Source organism: Liolophura sinensis, chromosome 12 (genome assembly GCF_032854445.1).
Source record: "Liolophura sinensis isolate JHLJ2023 chromosome 12, CUHK_Ljap_v2, whole genome shotgun sequence".
Classification (NCBI taxonomy): Eukaryota; Metazoa; Mollusca; class Polyplacophora; order Chitonida; family Chitonidae; genus Liolophura; species Liolophura sinensis.
The window spans coordinates 9,884,529-9,905,020 of NC_088306.1; the positions used below are offsets into that span (position 1 = coordinate 9,884,529).

General features: G+C 39.9%; 1 protein-coding gene across 1 annotated transcript; it reads left to right on the forward strand.

The window, feature by feature from the left end:
• Positions 1 to 8,740: 8,740 nt before the first annotated feature.
• On the forward strand, positions 8,741 to 19,608 carry LOC135479574 (uncharacterized). The gene is made up of 7 exons (XM_064759461.1): positions 8,741 to 8,876; positions 9,849 to 10,048; positions 11,895 to 12,011; positions 12,472 to 12,736; positions 16,558 to 16,872; positions 17,827 to 17,990; positions 18,853 to 19,608. The coding sequence occupies exons 2-7, from the start codon at positions 9,859 to 9,861 to the stop codon at positions 18,993 to 18,995; spliced, it is 1,194 nt and encodes a 397-aa protein (XP_064615531.1). The 5' UTR covers positions 8,741 to 8,876; positions 9,849 to 9,858; the 3' UTR covers positions 18,996 to 19,608.
• The last annotated feature ends 884 nt before the right edge of the window (positions 19,609 to 20,492 follow it).

Consider the following 20,492-nt stretch of genomic DNA (forward strand, 5'->3'; position numbering starts at 1 on the left):
GAGTAATTTTAATATGAACAACCTTGAATTGGGAGGTCATGGTAAGTTAATTAAATCTACAGGTGAGGTGGATATTTAACAACTGGTGACATACGATTATAACATCGTCTGGGGACCGCTCCACGAAGAAGTCGAAAACTTTGCGACCGTCAGGCCCATAGCTAATGAACTGAAATAATTTACCCCTTCTGGCTCAGTGCGACTTTAAGCTCCAGGACAAATGACGTTGCGAGATCGATTCCAGACCTCGTGGCTTCGGCTGTTGTTGTAAGGGTGACGGATTGTCCGCGTCACTCGAGATTTCCACTGTCCACTTCTGACACGGTTTTTGCTATAATAAAAGAACGTGTACAAAGGTTCCCTGCAGTCCTACACATGCAGCAAACGACATATCCACAAAAAACAGTCCTGCTAGGACCTAGAGTTCCGGAGTGGGAAAACTCTCAGTTGGAGCTCGGGAGCGGTAGATCCAGGATCAAGCCTGGGTCGAGTCACACCTAAGACTTTAAAAGAGGAAGTTGTAACTTCCTCGTTTGGCGTTCAGCGTGAAGGGGATAGTGCAACAACTCGTTGACCCGTATCGGTATAATGTCTCGAGCGGGGCGGCTTACTTGCCTTCGGTAAGTCGTCTCAGTGAAGCAGCACTAGATAAAAGAGCGGTGGGAATCGTCCTGCAACAAGGAGGTGCATTACATACACCGGATTCCTTCGTCCCTCATATGACTGAAAAATTGTTGGGTACGACGTTAAACCCCAAGCACTCACTCACATCACTCAGTTGGAGCAACGCAGTGACGAGGGTTACGTGTCAATGTGACGTGAGAGCTAGGAAACAGGACTGGTTGGCCCAGTGTCAGTATAATGTGATTGAGTGGGCTCTTGTGTATCGGTATGATACTTCAGTGGTGGCAGCACTTTGGCGACATGGTCTCGCCCTGCCACAGAACTTATGATATGACTGAAAAATTGTAAAGTTCGACGTAAAACCCCAAGCATACACCGACATACATGCCACTTATACCTGATTGGAGGACGTCCCGTGGCCAAGCAATCAGCGTGCTAGTGCAGTCTCGCCAATGCGATCCCTTTTGAGTTCAAGTCCAGCTCGTGTTGGTTTCCTTTCCAGTCGTACGTAGGAAGGTACTGGGGATGATTGTATAAGTAAAATACTCTTGAGTGCGGCGTAAAACATCAATCAAATAAATACAGCTGAATACAGTTTGAATTCTCTATGGTGCAAATCCTTCCTTATAAAATTATAAAAAGGCAGGATTGGTGTCATGGTGACAAAAAACAGGGGAGGGAGTACTTTTTTCTCGAAATTGTGAAATAATAAAAGAAACTCTCGACAATTTTTCAGAAATTTCGACGTTGTAATACCGAATTTTCGACTTTTACTAAAAAAATGTTTTCACGTTGACACTAATGGGCTTCCGAAAAGATTTCCCCTGTGGTACAAATATTTTATCCACAGTACAAAGATTTCACGATGTAAGGGCGTTCTGTCTGGTTTTCGTTGGCACAGAGATTTCATTCATTCTGATTTTTGACTCAGAAGTTGCTTCTCTCATGCTACAAAATGGTTCTCTCATGCTACAAAATGGTTCTCTCATGCTACAAAACAACTGCAGGAGAAAAGCATACCATAAAACTTCCTTTTAGTGGCGGCTCAGTTGGTTAGCGCGCTCGCGCAGCGTAATGACCCAGGAGTCTCTCACCAATGCGGTCGCTGTGAGTTCAAGTCCATCTCATGCTGGCTTCCTCTCCGGCCGTACGTGGGAAGGTCTTCCAGTAACCTGCGGAAGGTCGTGTGTTTCGACCAGACTCTCTCCGGTTTCCCCCACCATAATGCTGGCCACCGTCGTATAAGTGAAATATTCTTGAAATATTCCGGCAATTTTAGTGCCGGAATTTAGCTAGGCTGTTCACTTAAACCCTTTCTCATCGTAATTTACACCGCGAGTAAACCCTTAAAGGAAGTGACAGCAAACACGTTATCATCAGATAGGCCACTGAAAACTGTTTCTAACATACACATTTATTTACTACTTTTTAAGATTAAGCTGAATAGAATTAAATTTATTGCATTTTAACGGAAAGACTGTAATTGTAGGTTGAATTTATAGCAAGATCTTGTCACCTTTCCAGTTGCTCTCCCAATACATTGCAGGATGCCATGTTCATGAAACCTGCCATTTTCGAAACTAATAACGATTATGAGCGTTTTAATCTACGTAACTACCTGTAAAATTAGCAAAAATACTTTTGGACATTTTAAATTTTGGAAAACTGGTCATTGTACGAAACTAAGTTATCAGTTTCCATGGCGTTTTCGTTTAATGTTTTAATTTTAAGAACCATAGACCTTCATTGATTTGAATTGTAGGACATGGACGACGTCACAGGGCATCTTCCGTGGTTATTAAATATTAAAAATATTTTATTAAAAATTATTAAATATTATTATTCGCATGATTAATGTGCACTGCGCCATGCACGATATGACTGAAAATTTGCCAACGTCGTGTTAATTAAGTCATATCAAACAATCGATCGATGAAAAAACAAGCGTTTACTGAACCGATCAATCTTTCAGTCAAAATTTTATGTCGTAATAAAAGTAGCTAGGTCTTCATGTAGTCTGTAAAAGATATACCTAATGTCCTAATTAGCCCATACAAGTTTGATATATTATTCATAAAATATATATATAACGAATATTTGACAGGTCGTGAAAGCTGATGGAAGTAATTTTATAATAAATCTATATGCAACAGTTAAAATGGTATTAGGCTAATCGTAGGACTCCTGATCGTTTGGCCTTAGAGACGATTTCCCAATTATATATTAATTATTCTGCTTTTTGGGCTGAATGGAACTGCGACTTCATCGCATTGAAACACAGTCACTAAACTAGAAAAAAAGATTGTGTTTGGAGACAAATGAGTCCACTTTTTTGGTAAGTTACACTGTAGATAATTTGCCCTTCCATGGGAGAATTGTATATATTAATATAAGCTACTTCAAAATGTGTCCTGAAAGTTACAGCAAGCAAACCTACATAAACCTATGTAATTTTGGCACATTATCAGTTTGGAAAAACAGGTATACATAACTTCCTGACACTATCATGTGATCTTGAAAGGCAAAATCAGAAATAATCAAAATTCACAACCTTACGACAACTGCAGCCATGGTTACATGGATGCATAAACTACAAAACCGACGTTGCAGAAAAACAGTTATTAAAAAAGGACCGTTATTTCAGTAAATGTGGCATGGACATTTCTACTTCAAAAACCACCTACGCTAAGTAACTCTCATAAAAAGAAAGGAAAACAATAAAATGAACTATATGTCAAACGTCATGAAAAATGTCCAGGTGGTTGGATTTATTTTAAAAATTATTTTGAGCCGAGCAAAACGCATGAGAAAAATTGCATTCTATGTAGACGTATACATTAGACACAATAGGCGCCAGTGCGCAGCACGTTTCTGTCATGTAGACATATGTATTCAAAACTACATTGAGCAGCAGTTATAAATGCGTTGTTAGACCGATCCTCATTGCAAACTACTTTGAGAAAAGGAAACCGATCCTGACGTCATTTACTCCTATGCGCCACTATATAAACCAATATTTCAAATGCATTTTACTCGGTTAAAAACAATCCTACATTTTCTCCAACAGTTTTGCGTGGAGTTTTGTCAGACATTCATACTTCATGCTGATATTTTCTTTTCTTTTAAACTAACGACCGCCCGAACATTGTTAAGCAGCCTAAACGATTACGAAACAACCAACACCACCACTATGTCTTTAGATCTACAAAATATCCAGTATGCAATTGTAGTTAATGGTTTCTTGTTTCCAGTTGTCTGCTTTAAATGTTTAAAATAATGTCATTAATGTTGACACAAAAAAGACACAAAGAATGTCTTAAAACCCTGTATGGTCAAACTATTCATAATCCGTATGCATGACACTGAGACGGTGTTTGAAAAAAAACATGTAGGCGATATATTAATAGTAATCTACATTGGGAACATTGCAGTTCGCCATGTTTAGATTACCGAGAAGATATATTTGCAGTACTGTGATGTTTTATTTGGCGAAGAGGCCTGTTTGTGTTACAAGTATATATAATTTCCGAAACCTGAAAAGTGGGGGACGAAAAGATATGCTGGTCCCCCCACTTTTGAAGGGGGGGGGGGGGGGGGCTTGGCCCCCTTGGCTCCCCGACTTCCTACGCCCCTGGCGGTGAAATGTTGGTCTAATTCGCTAGAATGTTTATAAACCGCGATGTTTTGATTCTCTGAGAGGTAACATGTGTTTTCCAGGTTTCTGAATGGAAAATAACAAATTATATTTACCGGTCGGCTTCCACAACACTACCATACACCTCCATACATATAACACGTATATAAGCCTACGCTGTAGGCTACAATACAGGCCCACAGTATTGGCCAACTGGGATAAGGTTGCTAATATTCAACCTACAATATCTCGAAGCATGCATATTTACAACATTTTTCCCCACCAAAGTTTAATTTACACATACGTACTGTACCGTAATTACACGTATTCTATCTTTTAGCTGGTGTTAGGTATGATCGAGGATAGGCCTGCTCTTCACAGCACATGTTTGTGTAGGCTACAGCTTAGAACCGTTTTTTCTTTGAGTGTAAATCCGTAGGACATGACAATGCCATATCCAGGATCCCTACTTTTCTTGCAGGGCGCGTAAAAAAGGACTTCAATAATCAGTGTAACGTGACAAAAAGTTTTGTGACCTTGTTAACAGAAACTGCACAACGACGTAAGAGATCTGGGGTGATAAAACAACTTAACGTGTTAAAATCTGCGATCAACGTAGGCTACGTCTCACTCCAGTAGGACTAAAAATACCAACTGGTACTCTGTAGTGATTCAGTATCAATATGATACCTAATCTTTTCAACTGACTATTCCTCCCAAAGCCGTATATTGTGCAACACGAAGAAGGCCATTTAAAATTAGCCAAGAAGGAATAAATTTATAAGAATAATTTGAAATGAACAATAATTTCACCCAGAAGAAGTACGGTAGCAGCACATCGCTTCTACCGACAGGATTTTTATTTCGAGAGATAGGCATATATGGTTACACCATGGGTTGACGGCGCCTTTGACGACAACAGCTGAAAAATTTCTACCAATACATAGGCCCCTATATTGACTTACATCTGCTCTCCATGTCAGAGAGCATCAGAATCTCACCGCATGTTATTCAGTGAATTAGTCAAAGATGTCGAGCATCGTACACGTTCGGTGAGCTATGTACATGTATATGGGAGATTGTTCATCTAATTATGTGTTTTCAGTTATTTCTTGATAGGATAATTTATTTATTTATTTTTTTTTTTTTATAACTGTGTTGTCATCGCCCGTACTTTTTTTATCAGTCATATGCACTATTACCGGTATTTGTTCAGTTTTTGGTTTGTTGAGACAGAACTGTTCAAATTCCACTGCCCACACGCTCAATATTATACTAGAAGGCTTTATTTTTAAATATTTTATTAATATATGTTTATTTATTTTTTATTTTATTCGTTTTTTTTTGTTTGTTTTTTTTAATTGGCTTGACATTTTACACAAGCTCAAAACAAGGAGGTAGGCTATACATACCTCCATGCTCAAAATGGACTAACGTGCGCACTGCACGTGACCTCGACACAGTCTTTCAACCAACTCAACTTTCATAACCGCTCACTTGACAGCTGGGCGTATTTTACCTCCACACGCGCGAGAGCTCTTGAGGCCATGTGAGGCGGGTTACATAAAGCATACATGTAGGCGGTGTTGTGTAAGTCTGGCGCACACTGGAGCAGAAAAGGTGTGAGTTGTAGAATTTACAGAGAGTAAGACAGACAGTGGCCAGTGTGGAAGCTTCGACAAGCGAGGTACCGGCGTAAGTTATACTAGAGCCATAGATGGTTGGCTTATCGGTGCAGGCATTTTGATTTCACCGACAAGGGTGACCAAATGAATGAAATCATGCAATTTTATAAGAAAATAAGGAAACCATGTCTGACGTGTATAATAGACTAACTGTTAATGATCCGAGAGACATTTCATTATTTCAGGCTTGATGTTTCTTTTTGTTACCGGTATTGTATGACGTTTTTGTGTCAATATTGTGTATTCTCACTAAAGCACACTCTATTTCACATACAGTTTGACCTCGAAAAATGCACTTTCAGAAGTACACGAAAGTCTTAAAATTTGTTAACTATATAGGCCTACCATAGCCTAATGTATACACCTGACAGTTGTGTATATGTTCCGGTATATATGTAGTTCTCACCAAATATTTAACATGTTCCCATTGCAGACATAGTTTTACGCAGTCGCCTATTCCTGTACGCATGGAATATAGAAGCTACCTTGATGATTCCAGGATATCTTAAGGTAATTATATCCACATAGTAGCACAGTCCTTCTCTTTAAATTTAATTATAAGAAAATAATACCTTTGCCTACTGTAGTAGTTTTAATTTATTGTTAAACTATTTTTACTTATGACCGGCCCGGATAGCACAGTTGGTAGAGCGTCCGCTTCGGGAGCGGTAGATTCAGGGTCAATCCTGGGTCGAGTTACACCTAAGACTTTCAAAGAGGAAGTTGCAGCTTCCTCGCTTGGCATTCAGCATGAAGGGCATAGTGCAACGACTGTTTGACCAGTATCAGTATGGTAAGATGCGGCTTTCTTACCTTTGGTAAGGCGTCTCATTGAATCAGCACTAGATAAAAGAGCGATGGAAATCTGTCCTGCAACAAGGAGGCGCATTACATACATTCTAGGGATTCATTTATCGTCATATGAGTGAAAAATTGTTAAGTACCACATTAAACCCCAAGCGCTCACTAAATAACAATTAATTGTTGTTACCTGTGCATATAATAGTTATGGAGCGTATTCTTTAATTTATTGAACCATGCAGGTGTTACTTTCCCAATTCACAGTAAGCTTTCACAACACATTCTATATTATCCATTACCAGATGTGGAATGAGGATAAATGAAGTTAATTTTGAATAGCCATATGAGAAAATTGGTTTTCTTGATTTTGTTTTTCTAAGACAACTTCAGAAGAAAAAAGCGTTCTGATTTTAAACTTACATACGTAAATATACGCACGTATGTTGATAATCAGGTTTAGTCTATATTGATGCGACACCAAAAAACACCAATCAAATAAATAAATATGTTGTTGCAGGTGCAATGCTTTGAGCATGTACTGACTTGAAATCAAATCCTGATCTCCAGTTTTTGTGTTTTTGAGAGATTTCTGTGTTCTGATTACAGTCATCGACAAATGACCATGGTACCGTAGTTAGAATTTACATACAGTGTGGGTTGTACATCTAAATTCATGCTCCCAGAGCTGACCTAATTAGAACAGGACATCCTGTAAAATGTCATTATAAGCTTTATTGCTTCAGGTGATAGGTAATTAAACATATCATGTATGAACAATTCTTTTTGATCTCTTAACTTGTAGATCTTTCAGGATTTAAGCTTGCTGTTATTAATTGCTTTCCCCCTTTTGTTAATGAATGGTTTTCACCCGTAAAGTGACATGCCTGTATTGTAAGTCTTGACAAGAGGGTCTTGTCTATTAATTTTCAGGGAGTATATACACGCTTCAGTAAGCTTTGTCTTCATGCCTTAGAGGTGTAACACCTTGCATGTTGTGAATTCATTGTTTTACTCAGATCTCTTTCACATGTAATTATTCTTTGAGCACTTTAATTTATGACTGAAGTGAGCTATATATATACAGTGCAACAGAAGTAAGTTCCCCCCAAAACGTTGTTTGATATCTCCCGTGGTATGTACCAGATCGCAATGAAATTCTGCACACACTATCCCGGGAATGCGACGGACGTGGTCTATCAAGGATTAACGTGCAGGTGCAGTTGTGTGCTAATGGGCATGAGCAAACTGAAAATGGGTCAATTTTTGAAAATTTCATAAAAGGAGTCAACCAGATTTTTCAACAGCAATTCTTTATTTTATCACAGAATTCGATCATTTTCACTCAATGACCAGTAATTATCAATATCGTGCGTAGCTGCCACAAGATTGTATGACATTTCGACAACACGCTCGCATTGTGTTGATGAGGCTTGCGATTTGACGTTGCGGGATGGCTAACCACTCTTCCTGAAGGTGGCATCTCAGACCTGATGCAGGTCATGTTTAACCGCATGAATTTCTTGTAGTATGTGTCATGTCCTTAATGCCCACCCACACGAATATTTGAGGACTGGTAACACAAATTCTCTGATGAAATCAAATTTTGGCAGTGAAAAATCTGGTTGATTCCTTTGTGAAATTTTCAAAATCGACCCATTTTCAGTTTGCTCATGCCCATTAGCGCACAACTGCACCTGCACGTTAATCCTTAATATACCACATCCGCCAGATTACTGGGATGGTGTGTGCGAAATTTCATTGCAATCTGGTCCATACCACGGGAGATATCAAACAATGTTTTAGGGGGAACTTACTTTTGTTGCATTGTTTATATAATCCCAGGAAACACTTTTTTATTTCAAGCAAAAGAAAAATATATATAAAAATTTGCTTGAGTATGCCTACATAGTATTTGAGTTTATTGTCATACCAGCTTTTTATTCCTTACATAAGAGGACTATTTTTGCGGTGATAATTTCTGCATGTTTGTTTTAGGGCTTGAGACTCTGCTTTCGACCGTTACTTAGCACAGCAGGCCCGTCCTTGTTCACGGCAGTGCTGTTGTTGAAGCTCAGGTCAGCAGACTCACCAGTGGGAGGAGCTATCCGCCCAGTGACATATTCAACCTCCAGGTTTGGATAATCAGCCACTGCTGTCTTTGTCTTTATTTTACAGTAGGTGGACTCTGTTTAACATTTCAAGTTATGATTTGAAAAAGCGAAATTTTTTTTTTTTCGTTGGTTCTGCCACTTGGTGGGAATGTAACAATTGATACAGACTAAGCATTCCAAACATCCCTTAGGATTGTCTGAACCTCTCGTCCTTCTTTGTTCATGCAAATGAGTGTACATGTTCATTGTAACCATGGCTTGAGTGAGTGAATGAGTGAGTGAGTGAGTGAGTGCTTGGGGTTTAATGTCGTACTTAATAATTTTTCAGTCATACGACGATGAAGGAATCCTTAGAGTGCACGTAATATGCCTCCTTGTAGCAGGACGGATTTCCACCGCTCTTTTATCTAGTGCTGCTTCACTGAGACGCCTTACCGAAGGCAAGTAAGCCACCCTGCCTGAGGCATAATACTGATACGGGTCAACCAGTCGTTGCACTATCCTCTTCATGCTGAACACCAAGCGAGGAAGTTACAACTTCCTCTTTTTGAGTCTTAGGTGTGACTCGACCCAGGATTGACCCTGAATCTACTGCCTCCAGAGCGCTCGACCAGCTGTGCTATTGGGGCCGGTACCATGGCCTGAAGTGTACATTAGGAAGTATCTCAAGCTCCTTATGTCAAGGACTCATGATTTCTGTGGGCTGTGAGTGGTTAAATTTTATCCAATCACAAACTACCATTGTGTGAGTGGATGGGTAGTTGAGGAGTCAGTGGAGTTGTAGCGATCAGCTGTATCACTGAATCATGACCAAAGCGATGTAATTTGACTTTTTGAGACTAGATTAGAAACACGTACACAGTGTTAATTTATGTCTAGTAGTTTTCCCAGGACAACAGGGTCGTTTTTATTTCTAACATGATGAAATGCGTAAAAGTGTCTTTGTCTAACTCACTTAAAAAAAAACCCCACAAAATATTGTCATTTACTTAGCAACATCAAGATGGGAGGAAACTTGCACCAGGCTAGGAAGGAGGCGATGTGGGGAATGTTCGTGGCAGATGCTCTCTCCATGCCTGTCCACTGGTACTACACCCCAGAGGACATTAAGTCTGGGTACGGGGGGTGGCTGACAGGCTACAGAGCCCCTAACAAGAGACACCCTCACTGCATCTTGTCCCTCTCCTCCACAGGTAGGCCGAAGCTAAGTGGCACAGTTTGTACATCTACCTCTGTTAGTAATAGCCTCTGGTGTGCCAGCCTTGTCATATATGCAAACAGGCCTGTTTTCTTATTATATCCCACACCATTCCACTTATATCTAAGACAGGCAAAATGTTACTTCAAATGGAATGTATGTGGAACATAAAATGCGTCCCTCGGAGTATATTCTATTTTACTCACCTGCCTTGGTATATTAACTCACCCAACTAGGTATATTTACTATGCCTGCCAACACTCACTCAATATATTTACTCTGCATCCTGTAATTTTATCAAGCCCATCCAGTATAATTTCTCTGCTCACCCAGTATAATTATTCAGGCCCCCTCCTCAGTATTTTTGTGAAGCCTACCCAGTATAATTACCCACCCCACCCACTATAATTACCCAGCCCCCAGCATAATTACTCAACCCCCAGTATAATTACTCTGCCCCTACCCAATATAATTACCCACCCCACCCATTATAATTACTCAGCCCCCACCCAATACAATTACCCAGCCCCCAGCATAATTACTCAGCCCCCAGCATAATTACTCAGCCCCCAGTATAATTACTCTGCCCCCACCCAATATAATTACCCACCCCACCCATTATAATTACTCAGCCCCCACCCAGAATAATTACTCAGCCCACCCAGTATAATTACTCAGTCCCCCTGACCCGTACAATTACTCAGCCCACCCAGTATAATTACTCAGCCCCCTCCCTCTTGTACAATTACTCGGGCCCACCCCACCCATTATAATTACTCAGCCCCCACCCAGAATAATTACTCAGCCCACCCAGTATAATTACTCAGTCCCCCTGACCCGTACAATTACTCAGCCCACCCAGTATAATTACTCAGCCCCCTCCCTCTGGTACAATTACTCGGGCCACCCAGTATAATAACTCAGCCCACCCAGTAGAATTACTCAGCCCACCCAGTAGAATTACTCAGCCCACCTGGTATAATAACTCAGCTCACTCAGTATAATTACTCAGCCTCCTCCCCCAGCACAATTAGTCAGCCCACCCAGTAGAATTACTCAGCCCACCTAGTATAATAACTCAGCTCACTCATTATAATTACTCAGCCTCCTCCCCCAGCACAATTAGTCAGCCCACCCAGTACAATGACTCAGCCCACCCAGTATAATGACTCAGCCCATCTATTTAATTACTTAGCCTCCCCCACCCTCGTACAATTACTCAGTCCCCTAAACCCGTACAATTACTCAGCCCACCCAGTATAATGACTCAGCCTACCCAGTACAATTACTCAGCCCACCGAGTATAATTACTCAGCCCACCCAGTATAATTACTCAGCTCACCCAGTACAATTACTCAGCCCACCCAGTACAATTACTCAGCCCACCCAGTACAATTACTCAGCCCACCCAGTATAATGACTCAGCCCACCTATTTAATTACTCAGCCTCCCCCACCCTCGTACAATTACTCAGTCCCCCATACCCGTACAATTACTCAGCCCACCCAGTATAATGACTCAGCCCACCCAGGACAATTACTCAGCCCACCCAGTACAATTACTCAGCCCACCCAGGACAATTACTCAGCCCACCCAGTACAATTACTCAGCCCACCCAGTACAATTACTCAGCCCACCCAATGCATTTACAGTTAATTATCTTCTTAAATAATCTTTAATAAGGATTTTCACAGGTTTTTTTTAACAAAGATGACAATTAACGGGCCAGAGTCATGAGAAAAACAAAAAAACAGATGTTTTGTTCCAGTATAGTGTAGGATAAATGTCACTAAATGTGATCTTTTGACAAATATTCATCATTTTCATTCTTTTTTAATGAGGTGGCAGTGGTCGTAGTGGCTGGGGATCCAAATCCAAGCCCCTGATTGGTAGTGTCATCCTTCACGACAAGCTCAAGTATTGGACGAGTGCTGATACCTCTACACACTATCACCAAGGTAACGCAGGATAAAAGGTTGAAGAATTACAGTAGTAATAATTAGGTAACAAAAATGCTGCAACAATCCACAGATGTACTACAGCTGTTCACAGGACTGACGTACACAAGGTAGTTTGTGTCTTAGTCTGTATTAAAGGTGTGATGGCCTCCTCCACTCCCTGGGTCAGCCTGTTTGGTCCAAGGGTTCAAATCCTGGCCTAGTTCAGGGGCAGTTTGTAGATTTCGCAGCCTTGTGGTGCCTTGATGAAAATAAGTGATCAACAGTGCATACATGCCTTCCACTAGTGTGTTGTGCATTTCTGTAAAAAAATCATGCGTTTGTCAATACCTTGCCAAGGGTTGGTAGTTTACCCCGGGCACACTTGTTTTTCCACCCATAAAACTGATCACCATGGTGTAAATGATATATTCTTCAAGATGCTATTAAGCAACAATCAATAGTGGAATTTTTAATTCAGGTATGAAGGCAGGGGAGAGCACTCTGAATTCCATGGTGGCACTGCAGATATTGACCACGATGCACCGTGTGGACCCTGACTGCACTCACGCAGACGACACCGTGCGTGCTGCCGTCCTGGAAGACTACGTGAAGTTCATGACGACACCTGGATCTCACAATGACACATACGCTGAGTCGTTTCACAGAGCATTCTTTAAGGATTGGGCTGTGACAGATCCACAACCACGATCTGGTGCAGACGTCCTCAAGTTTGCTGAAGACAGGTGAGGGCACAGTTTTTCAGGTATGAAGGATTTTTCACGTATAGATGTCTAGATTCATTGTTTTAATTGACATTTCCTTATTTTTAGCTTGCCTGTATAAAGTATAGGCATAACTGATGTGGGTGGGCCAGCATTCAATAATAGAGAAAGCAATTTTAAACAAAATGTTAGGGCTGGTGTCTCTAAAAGTATCAAATATATTGAGCTCACATATAGAGCACAATACATGTAGCATGAGGGGGATATTCCATCTTTGATTGGCTGTGTCAAAATCGTAAATTACTGAATTCCTGACAGTATATTGTGTATTAGAATCAATGTAAACATACATGCATATGGAGCACAATGACACCAGGGGAATGTTTCATCGCAGATGCTCTGTGTGCATATTAATTACTGTAAATGACCAACTTCATGATTTCAGTCTTTCTGCATTGAGCTGAAGTTTTGCATTCATGTGTCTCATAGAGTCAAGCCCTTTGGTAGCCATGCTTCCAATTCTTAGTATGTCTCTATCATAGTCTTATTCTGTAGAAAATGAAATGTTATGTTTTATAGATTATGTTAAGATTTTTCTCATGGTTGAGACACTTCTTTGTAAGGAGCTGTACTTTCAAACATAAACCTGAATACATAAATCTGAACACTGCCATACGTAAACATGAATTCAACCACCAGTAAATCTGATTACTGCCATGTGTAAACCTGAATACCACCACCAGTAAATCTGAATACTGCCATGCATAAACCTGAATACCACCACCAGTAAATCTGAATACTGTCATGCATAAACCTGAATACCACCACCAGTAAATCTGAATACTGTCATGCATAAACCTGAATACCACCACCTGTAAATCTGAATACTGCCATACATAAACCTGAAAATCACCACCAGTAAATCTGAATACTGCCATGCGTAAACCTGAATACCACCACCAGTAAATCTGAATACTGCCATAAGTAAAAATGAATTCAACCACCAGTAAATCTGAATACTGCCACGCGTAAACCTGAATACCACCACCAGTAAATCTGAATACTGCCATACATAAACCTGAAAATCACCACCAGTAAATCTGAATACTGCCACACATAAACCTGAATACCACCACCAGTAAATCTGAATACTGCCATAAGTAAAAATGAATTCAACCACCAGTATATCTGAATACTGCCATGCATAAACCTGAATACCACCATCAGTAAATCTGAATACTGCCATACATAAACCTGAAAATCACCACCAGTAAATCTGAATACTGCCATGCGTAAACCTGAAAACCACCACCAGTAAATCTGAAGACTGCCATGTGTAAACCTGTATACCACCACCAGTAAATCTGAATGCTGCCATGCATAAACCTGAATACCACCACCAGTAAATGTGAATACTGCCATATATAAACCTGAAAATCACCACCAGTAAATCTGAATACTGCCATGCGTAAACCTGAAAACCACCACCAGTAAATCTGAATACTGCCATGTGTAAACCTGTATACCACCACCAGTAAATCTGAATGCTGCCATGCATAAACCTGAATACCACCACCAGTAAATGTGAATACTGCCATATATAAACCTGAAAATCACCACCAGTAAATCTGAATACTGCCATGCGTAAACCTGAAAACCACCACCAGTAAATCTGAATACTGCCATGTGTAAACCTGTATACCACCACCAGTAAATCTGAATGCTGCCATGTGTAAACCTGAATACCACCATCAGTAAATCTGAATACTGCCATATATAAACCTGAAAATCACCACCAGTAAATCTGAATACTGCCACACATAAACCTGAAAACCACCACCAGTAAATCTGAATACTGCCATGTGTAAACCTGTATACCACCACCAGTAAATCTGAATGCTGCCATGTGTAAACCTGAATACCACCACCAGTAAATCTGAATACTGCCATACGTAAACCTGAATACCACCACCAGTAAATCTGAAGACTGCCATGCGTAAACCTGAATACCACCACCAGTAAATCTGAATGCTGCCATGCGCAAACCTGAATACCACCACCAGTAAATCAGAATGCTGCCATGCGTAAACCTGAATACCACCACCAGTAAATCTGAAGACTGCCGTACACAAACCTGAATACCACCACCAGTAAATCTGAAGACTGGCGTACACAAACCTGAATACCACCACCAGTAAATCTGAATACTGCCATGCGTAAACCTGAAAACCACCACCAGTAAATCTGAAGACTGCCATGTGTAAACCTGTATACCACCACCAGTAAATCTGAATGCTGCCATGCATAAACCTGAATACCACCACCAGTAAATGTGAATACTGCCATATATAAACCTGAAAATCACCACCAGTAAATCTGAATACTGCCATGCGTAAACCTGAAAACCACCACCAGTAAATCTGAATACTGCCATGTGTAAACCTGTATACCACCACCAGTAAATCTGAATGCTGCCATGCATAAACCTGAATACCACCACCAGTAAATGTGAATACTGCCATATATAAACCTGAAAATCACCACCAGTAAATCTGAATACTGCCATGCGTAAACCTGAAAACCACCACCAGTAAATCTGAATACTGCCATGTGTAAACCTGTATACCACCACCAGTAAATCTGAATGCTGCCATGTGTAAACCTGAATACCACCATCAGTAAATCTGAATACTGCCATATATAAACCTGAAAATCACCACCAGTAAATCTGAATACTGCCACACATAAACCTGAAAACCACCACCAGTAAATCTGAATACTGCCATGTGTAAACCTGTATACCACCACCAGTAAATCTGAATGCTGCCATGTGTAAACCTGAATACCACCACCAGTAAATCTGAATACTGCCATACGTAAACCTGAATACCACCACCAGTAAATCTGAAGACTGCCATGCGTAAACCTGAATACCACCACCAGTAAATCTGAATGCTGCCATGCGCAAACCTGAATACCACCACCAGTAAATCAGAATGCTGCCATGCGTAAACCTGAATACCACCACCAGTAAATCTGAAGACTGCCGTACACAAACCTGAATACCACCACCAGTAAATCTGAAGACTGGCGTACACAAACCTGAATACCACCACCAGTAAATCTGAAGACTGCCGTACACAAACCTGAATACCTTTGAGAGTATAAAATTTAATCTTGGGCCTTTGCCAATAAGAGGATTGGCCAGGTATTGGTTGTGTCAATATGTTCTACACACACACACACACACACATATATATATATATATGTGTCAGTATTGCCACTGGAATGACCCAAACCACACTGTCATGATATGATAGACTTACTCTTAAAAACAATGTCAAACGCTCAGGCAGACCAGCCAACAAAAATATTAGTATAGTGCAGAACGGGGACCACAGCTCTTTGTCAGTGGCTCGGAAGAGGCCAGATCAGTTAGTCTGTAGCTATTGTCTTAGAGTTGTCATAGATTCAAAGGGAAGTAAGGTAACACCTATTTTTTGTGTTTTACCTGTGAGCCAACACTAAAATCCAAAACTGAAATAAAATTGAAAAATTGATCTTTTATTTTGTCCAATCTGAATATTAGTTATGATTTTCACAGCTTCCTAACACATAAATAAGTTTTTTTCATGAGAAATTGCTAGGACAGCCTAGCCCGCATCTTACAAATTAAGGTAGATGATTTTTCTGTTTTTTTTTTTATTTTTATAACCGCTGCTCTGACATGGAAAAAAATTCATTCTGACAGTAAAACAAAAATTTGTGGCCTGGTGTGGCCTAGCCTCAACTTAAATGCAAAACAGCAGTCAGTTTATCAGATCAATTTGCCCCAACCGCAGATCTGCCAAGAAGATGAAGGGAATAGAAGATCACCAGCTGTCCGTGGTAGGTGCTCTTGTGCCCGCCCTACCGTGGATTTTACGGAGTGCTGGCAAGTCTGAAGATGAATGCGTCAAGTCCACAGTGGATTTTGTGAAGCTGACCCACCCTGTGCCCAGCCTTTTCCCGTATGTGGAGATTTATGCCAGGCTTCTTCATCGCGTGCTTCACGGGAAGGATCTGCGAGAGGAGGTGAAGTGGGCGCTGGAGAGAAAAGAACTGGGAGGGTCGGACAAGTACAAGATGGTGCATGGCCTGAAGGAAAAAGCTGACGGGTGAGATGGAGTGAACATGTGGGCAAGTGTATACTGTATGGGGATGTGGTTAAAATGGCTGGCTTGCTTCAAATCTACTGTCAATCTCCAACCTTTTCAACTACTGAAAGCACTTTTTTTCAGAGAAATTTAATGTATGTATTATGAAAATGATGCGTCTGTGTCACTAAAAAAAGGTGCAAATTTCATTAAACCATGTAAATCAATGGGTTCCCCTGAGCCCCATTTTCTCCCACCATAATGCTGGCCACCGTCGTATAAGTAAAATATTCTTGAGTACGGTGTAAAACACCAATCTAATAAATAAATAAATAAACTGTGCAAATAGCACCCCATAGTTCTGTCAGAATGTTTCCAAATATTGGTGATGGTTGAAGAATTAAGGTAAATACAGCATAAAAACAGAAATGAAATATACAAATAAATCGAAGCTGTGGCTTTACGTCTGGAGGTTTGTCAGGTACACGAGAGAAGGAACTAGTGTATCATTAGAACTTCAGATTTCCACCATTACTGATTCCGACTACTGCCACATGAACGAATATTCTTAAATACAAGGGAAATCACTGATCATGTAAATATGGAAAAAGGTGAGCAGTTGAAATTTCAATTTGGCTTGTCAGCTGATACAAGTGAAGTGCATGCTTTATTATAGTGTCTGCATATATACTCTGAAGTAGACGATATACCCTGAAGTAGACGTGTCTTGTGAAGTGCTAATCTTGCGTGATTTACAGAGCCAATGTCTTTTGTCCACCGAATATCTGGTGTCCACGGCATGTGGAACTGCCGGAAAATAAATACCTGCTACAAAGTGCCTGTGAAGTATATATCTGCTCTAAACTGCATATCCATATCTCTAATAAAGAAACACTTGTAAAAATGACACACTGTTAATTCATTTTAATTTTTTTTTTTGGAAATTATTTAATTCAAATTTAATTTTTTTTTTAGGTACAGGAAGGATTCAGAAGAAAGGTTGCGTATTCACCAGCAGGCCACATCCATGTTAGGGTCGGCGTGCTACATAGAGGGTGCTCTGAGCTCACTACTCTACCTGGCTCTGAACTACGCTGATGACTTCGATGGTGGGGTACTGGCGAACGCAAACTGTGGAGGCAAGTTGACTGTTAACCCCACATGAGCAACAGCATAGTCTAATGACTATCTAATTTCGCTCATAACTAAGTTGCCCAATTTGCCTACCTCTTAGAGTTTGGTTGATCTTAGAAAGGTGTTTTGGGGGCTTGTTCACATGGCACGTGAATAACCCACTAGAAAATGTAAATTTCAGCACCAAAAGAAATATATTATTACATGTATATTTACCTCAAAAAATGCAGGTTTTTGGAGTCGAAATATTGGGTGATTTACTATAACTGATTAACACACAGTGTTTCTAGGACAACTTAACACGGTCACCATGATGGAGAACTTTAGAGAGAATTTTGCGACATGAACAATGTTGAATTAGAAGACGGGACAACAAAAAAGGGGAAACTCTGACTAACACATTAAAAACTGTACTTAAGAATACATTCTCTTAATTGTTTTTTTTTTACAGGTTTCTTGTATAAAATTTAATGCATTAAAATATTTTCTTTCAAAACTTGATTTTATGGTGTATATTTAGAATTTGGGAGGGAATCTGATCAAAGTAAGAGGTGACTAAAATTGCTGTGTCATTTTTGTCAAAAAATCTATATTTCATTACATTTCTGTTACTAAAGATTGAAATATTGTGTCGGGTTTTTTTTGGGGTTTTTTTTGTTTCAAATTTTATGTTTTTTTTGTTTCAAATTTTATGTTATTTCCTGTTTTTTTGGTGTGGTTCTTTTCCCGTCAGTCTCGTTTTATCATTATAGCAGGTACACCTGTCGTAATGTTCACTACAACAGCAGTGTTCTACTGGGAACAATCCTCTCTTTTTTTTTAAAATTTTGCCTGCTTCTTGAAAGGAATTTTGCTTTTGCTCTGCAGGTGAAAATTGCCACAGGGGTTCTGCCTTAGGGGCTCTGTTGGGGGCAGCCAGAGGGGCAAGTGGGCAACCAATCACACAGAAATGGAAAGATGGACTTACAACAGCTAAGGAAGGACTCATTCACCTGTCAAAGCCCATATAACAATGGGGCCAAGGATAGTTTTACATTAACATAGTTCTGAATTAATACTCAATGAATTTTATTTACAAAAACATTTACTAATGTTTACGTTTTCGGGTTGTGATGACTGTTATGATGTTGTATGGAAAGATTTTTCTTTGATGATTAATGGGACTTAAGGGTTAGAAAATGTAGGTAACAACTATTTAATTAATTGGCTAAAGATTATAAATATTCAGCATAGAATCAAAACCTCTACCACTACTTTGTGATAAATCATCGTCTAGCGAAGGATTAAGAAGCAATGTTTGTGTATATTTGGAAAGAGTATTTATTACTGTAAACATCAACATAGTAAGAACAATGTATATTTATGTATATTATTAATATTAGTATTATCTATTTTGAAAGAACAATATTTACATTTTTCTTTACCAAAGTGTATGCAAATACCTCATTAGGTGTTTTTCACGATGCAGTTTTCCTCAAAAAGATCAATTTTATGTGGAAAATGTTTGTGGTGATTTCATCGTGGATTGTCAATAAATCACACGAAGGTGTAGATTTATGTGCCGAGTTTAAACCCCATGTTTTGATGTTTGTGCAAACCTGGTAACCAAATTAAAAGTGTCATGTATCCATTGTCTTAGTTTTGTTTTTTTGTTTTTTTTTTTTTTGATATTTGTGAAAACGTTTCTGTTTTTGACCGAAGTTCGTAGCAAAATATAAAACATTTCTGCCATTTGTTGCCCACAAGTAGCTCTAAAACTTGCTCTGTCTCTTGGTTGGATGTCAGACGTTTTACAGATGTCTTGCAACATGAGCCAATGGGTCAAATTACAGGGATTAAACATGCCCTATCAACGGCCCGGATAGCACACTTGGTAGAGCGTCCGCTACGGGAGCGGTAGATCCAAGATCAGTCCTGGGTGAGTCACACCTAAGACTTTAAAAGAGGAAGTTGTAACTTCCTCGCTTGGCGTTCATCATGAAGGGGATAGTGCAACGACTGGTTGACCCGTATCATTATAATGGCTCGGGCGGGGCAGCTTACTTGCCTTCGGTAAGTCGTATCAGTGAAGCAGCACTTGAGAAAAGAGCGGTGGAAATCCGTCCTGCAAGAAGGAGGCACATTACATACACCCTAAGGATTCCTTCGTCGTCATATGACTGAAAAACACTCACTCACTCACTCTTTTAAGATGAACTCAAATTTCATACTTCCTTCTCTTGAGATAGACAGTTCTCTTAATGAGTTCAGGACTACATAGACTGAGATACACATCCACCATTTATCACTATTTATGTAATTATAGATGAGTGGACTGTTTTCGATATAAACTGATTCAAAACAAATTTTTAAGCCATCAGATGTTTTTTTATATCAGCGTTGAAATAGATAATATTTAAGGTTGCCACCCGTGGATTTGCACCCACATTGTATCTTCCATGTGGGTAGGCGTGTCGTGGCCGAGTGTTTAAGGTGCTTGTCTTTTATTTTGAATTTTTGAGTAACCT

What these genes read in the sequence shown, in the direction of transcription:
- LOC135479574 (XM_064759461.1), top strand. Translation starts at nt 9,859, where the DNA reads ATGGGAGGAAACTTGCACCAGGCTAGGAAGGAGGCGATGTGGGGAATG. An exon ending in CTTGTCCCTCTCCTCCACAG is followed by an intron (nt 10,049 to 11,894) that starts GTAGGCCGAAGC and finishes TTTTTTAATGAG; the next exon opens with GTGGCAGTGGTCGTAGTGGC. An exon ending in CTGAAGGAAAAAGCTGACGG is followed by an intron (nt 16,873 to 17,826) that starts GTGAGATGGAGT and finishes TTTTTTTTTTAG; the next exon opens with GTACAGGAAGGATTCAGAAG.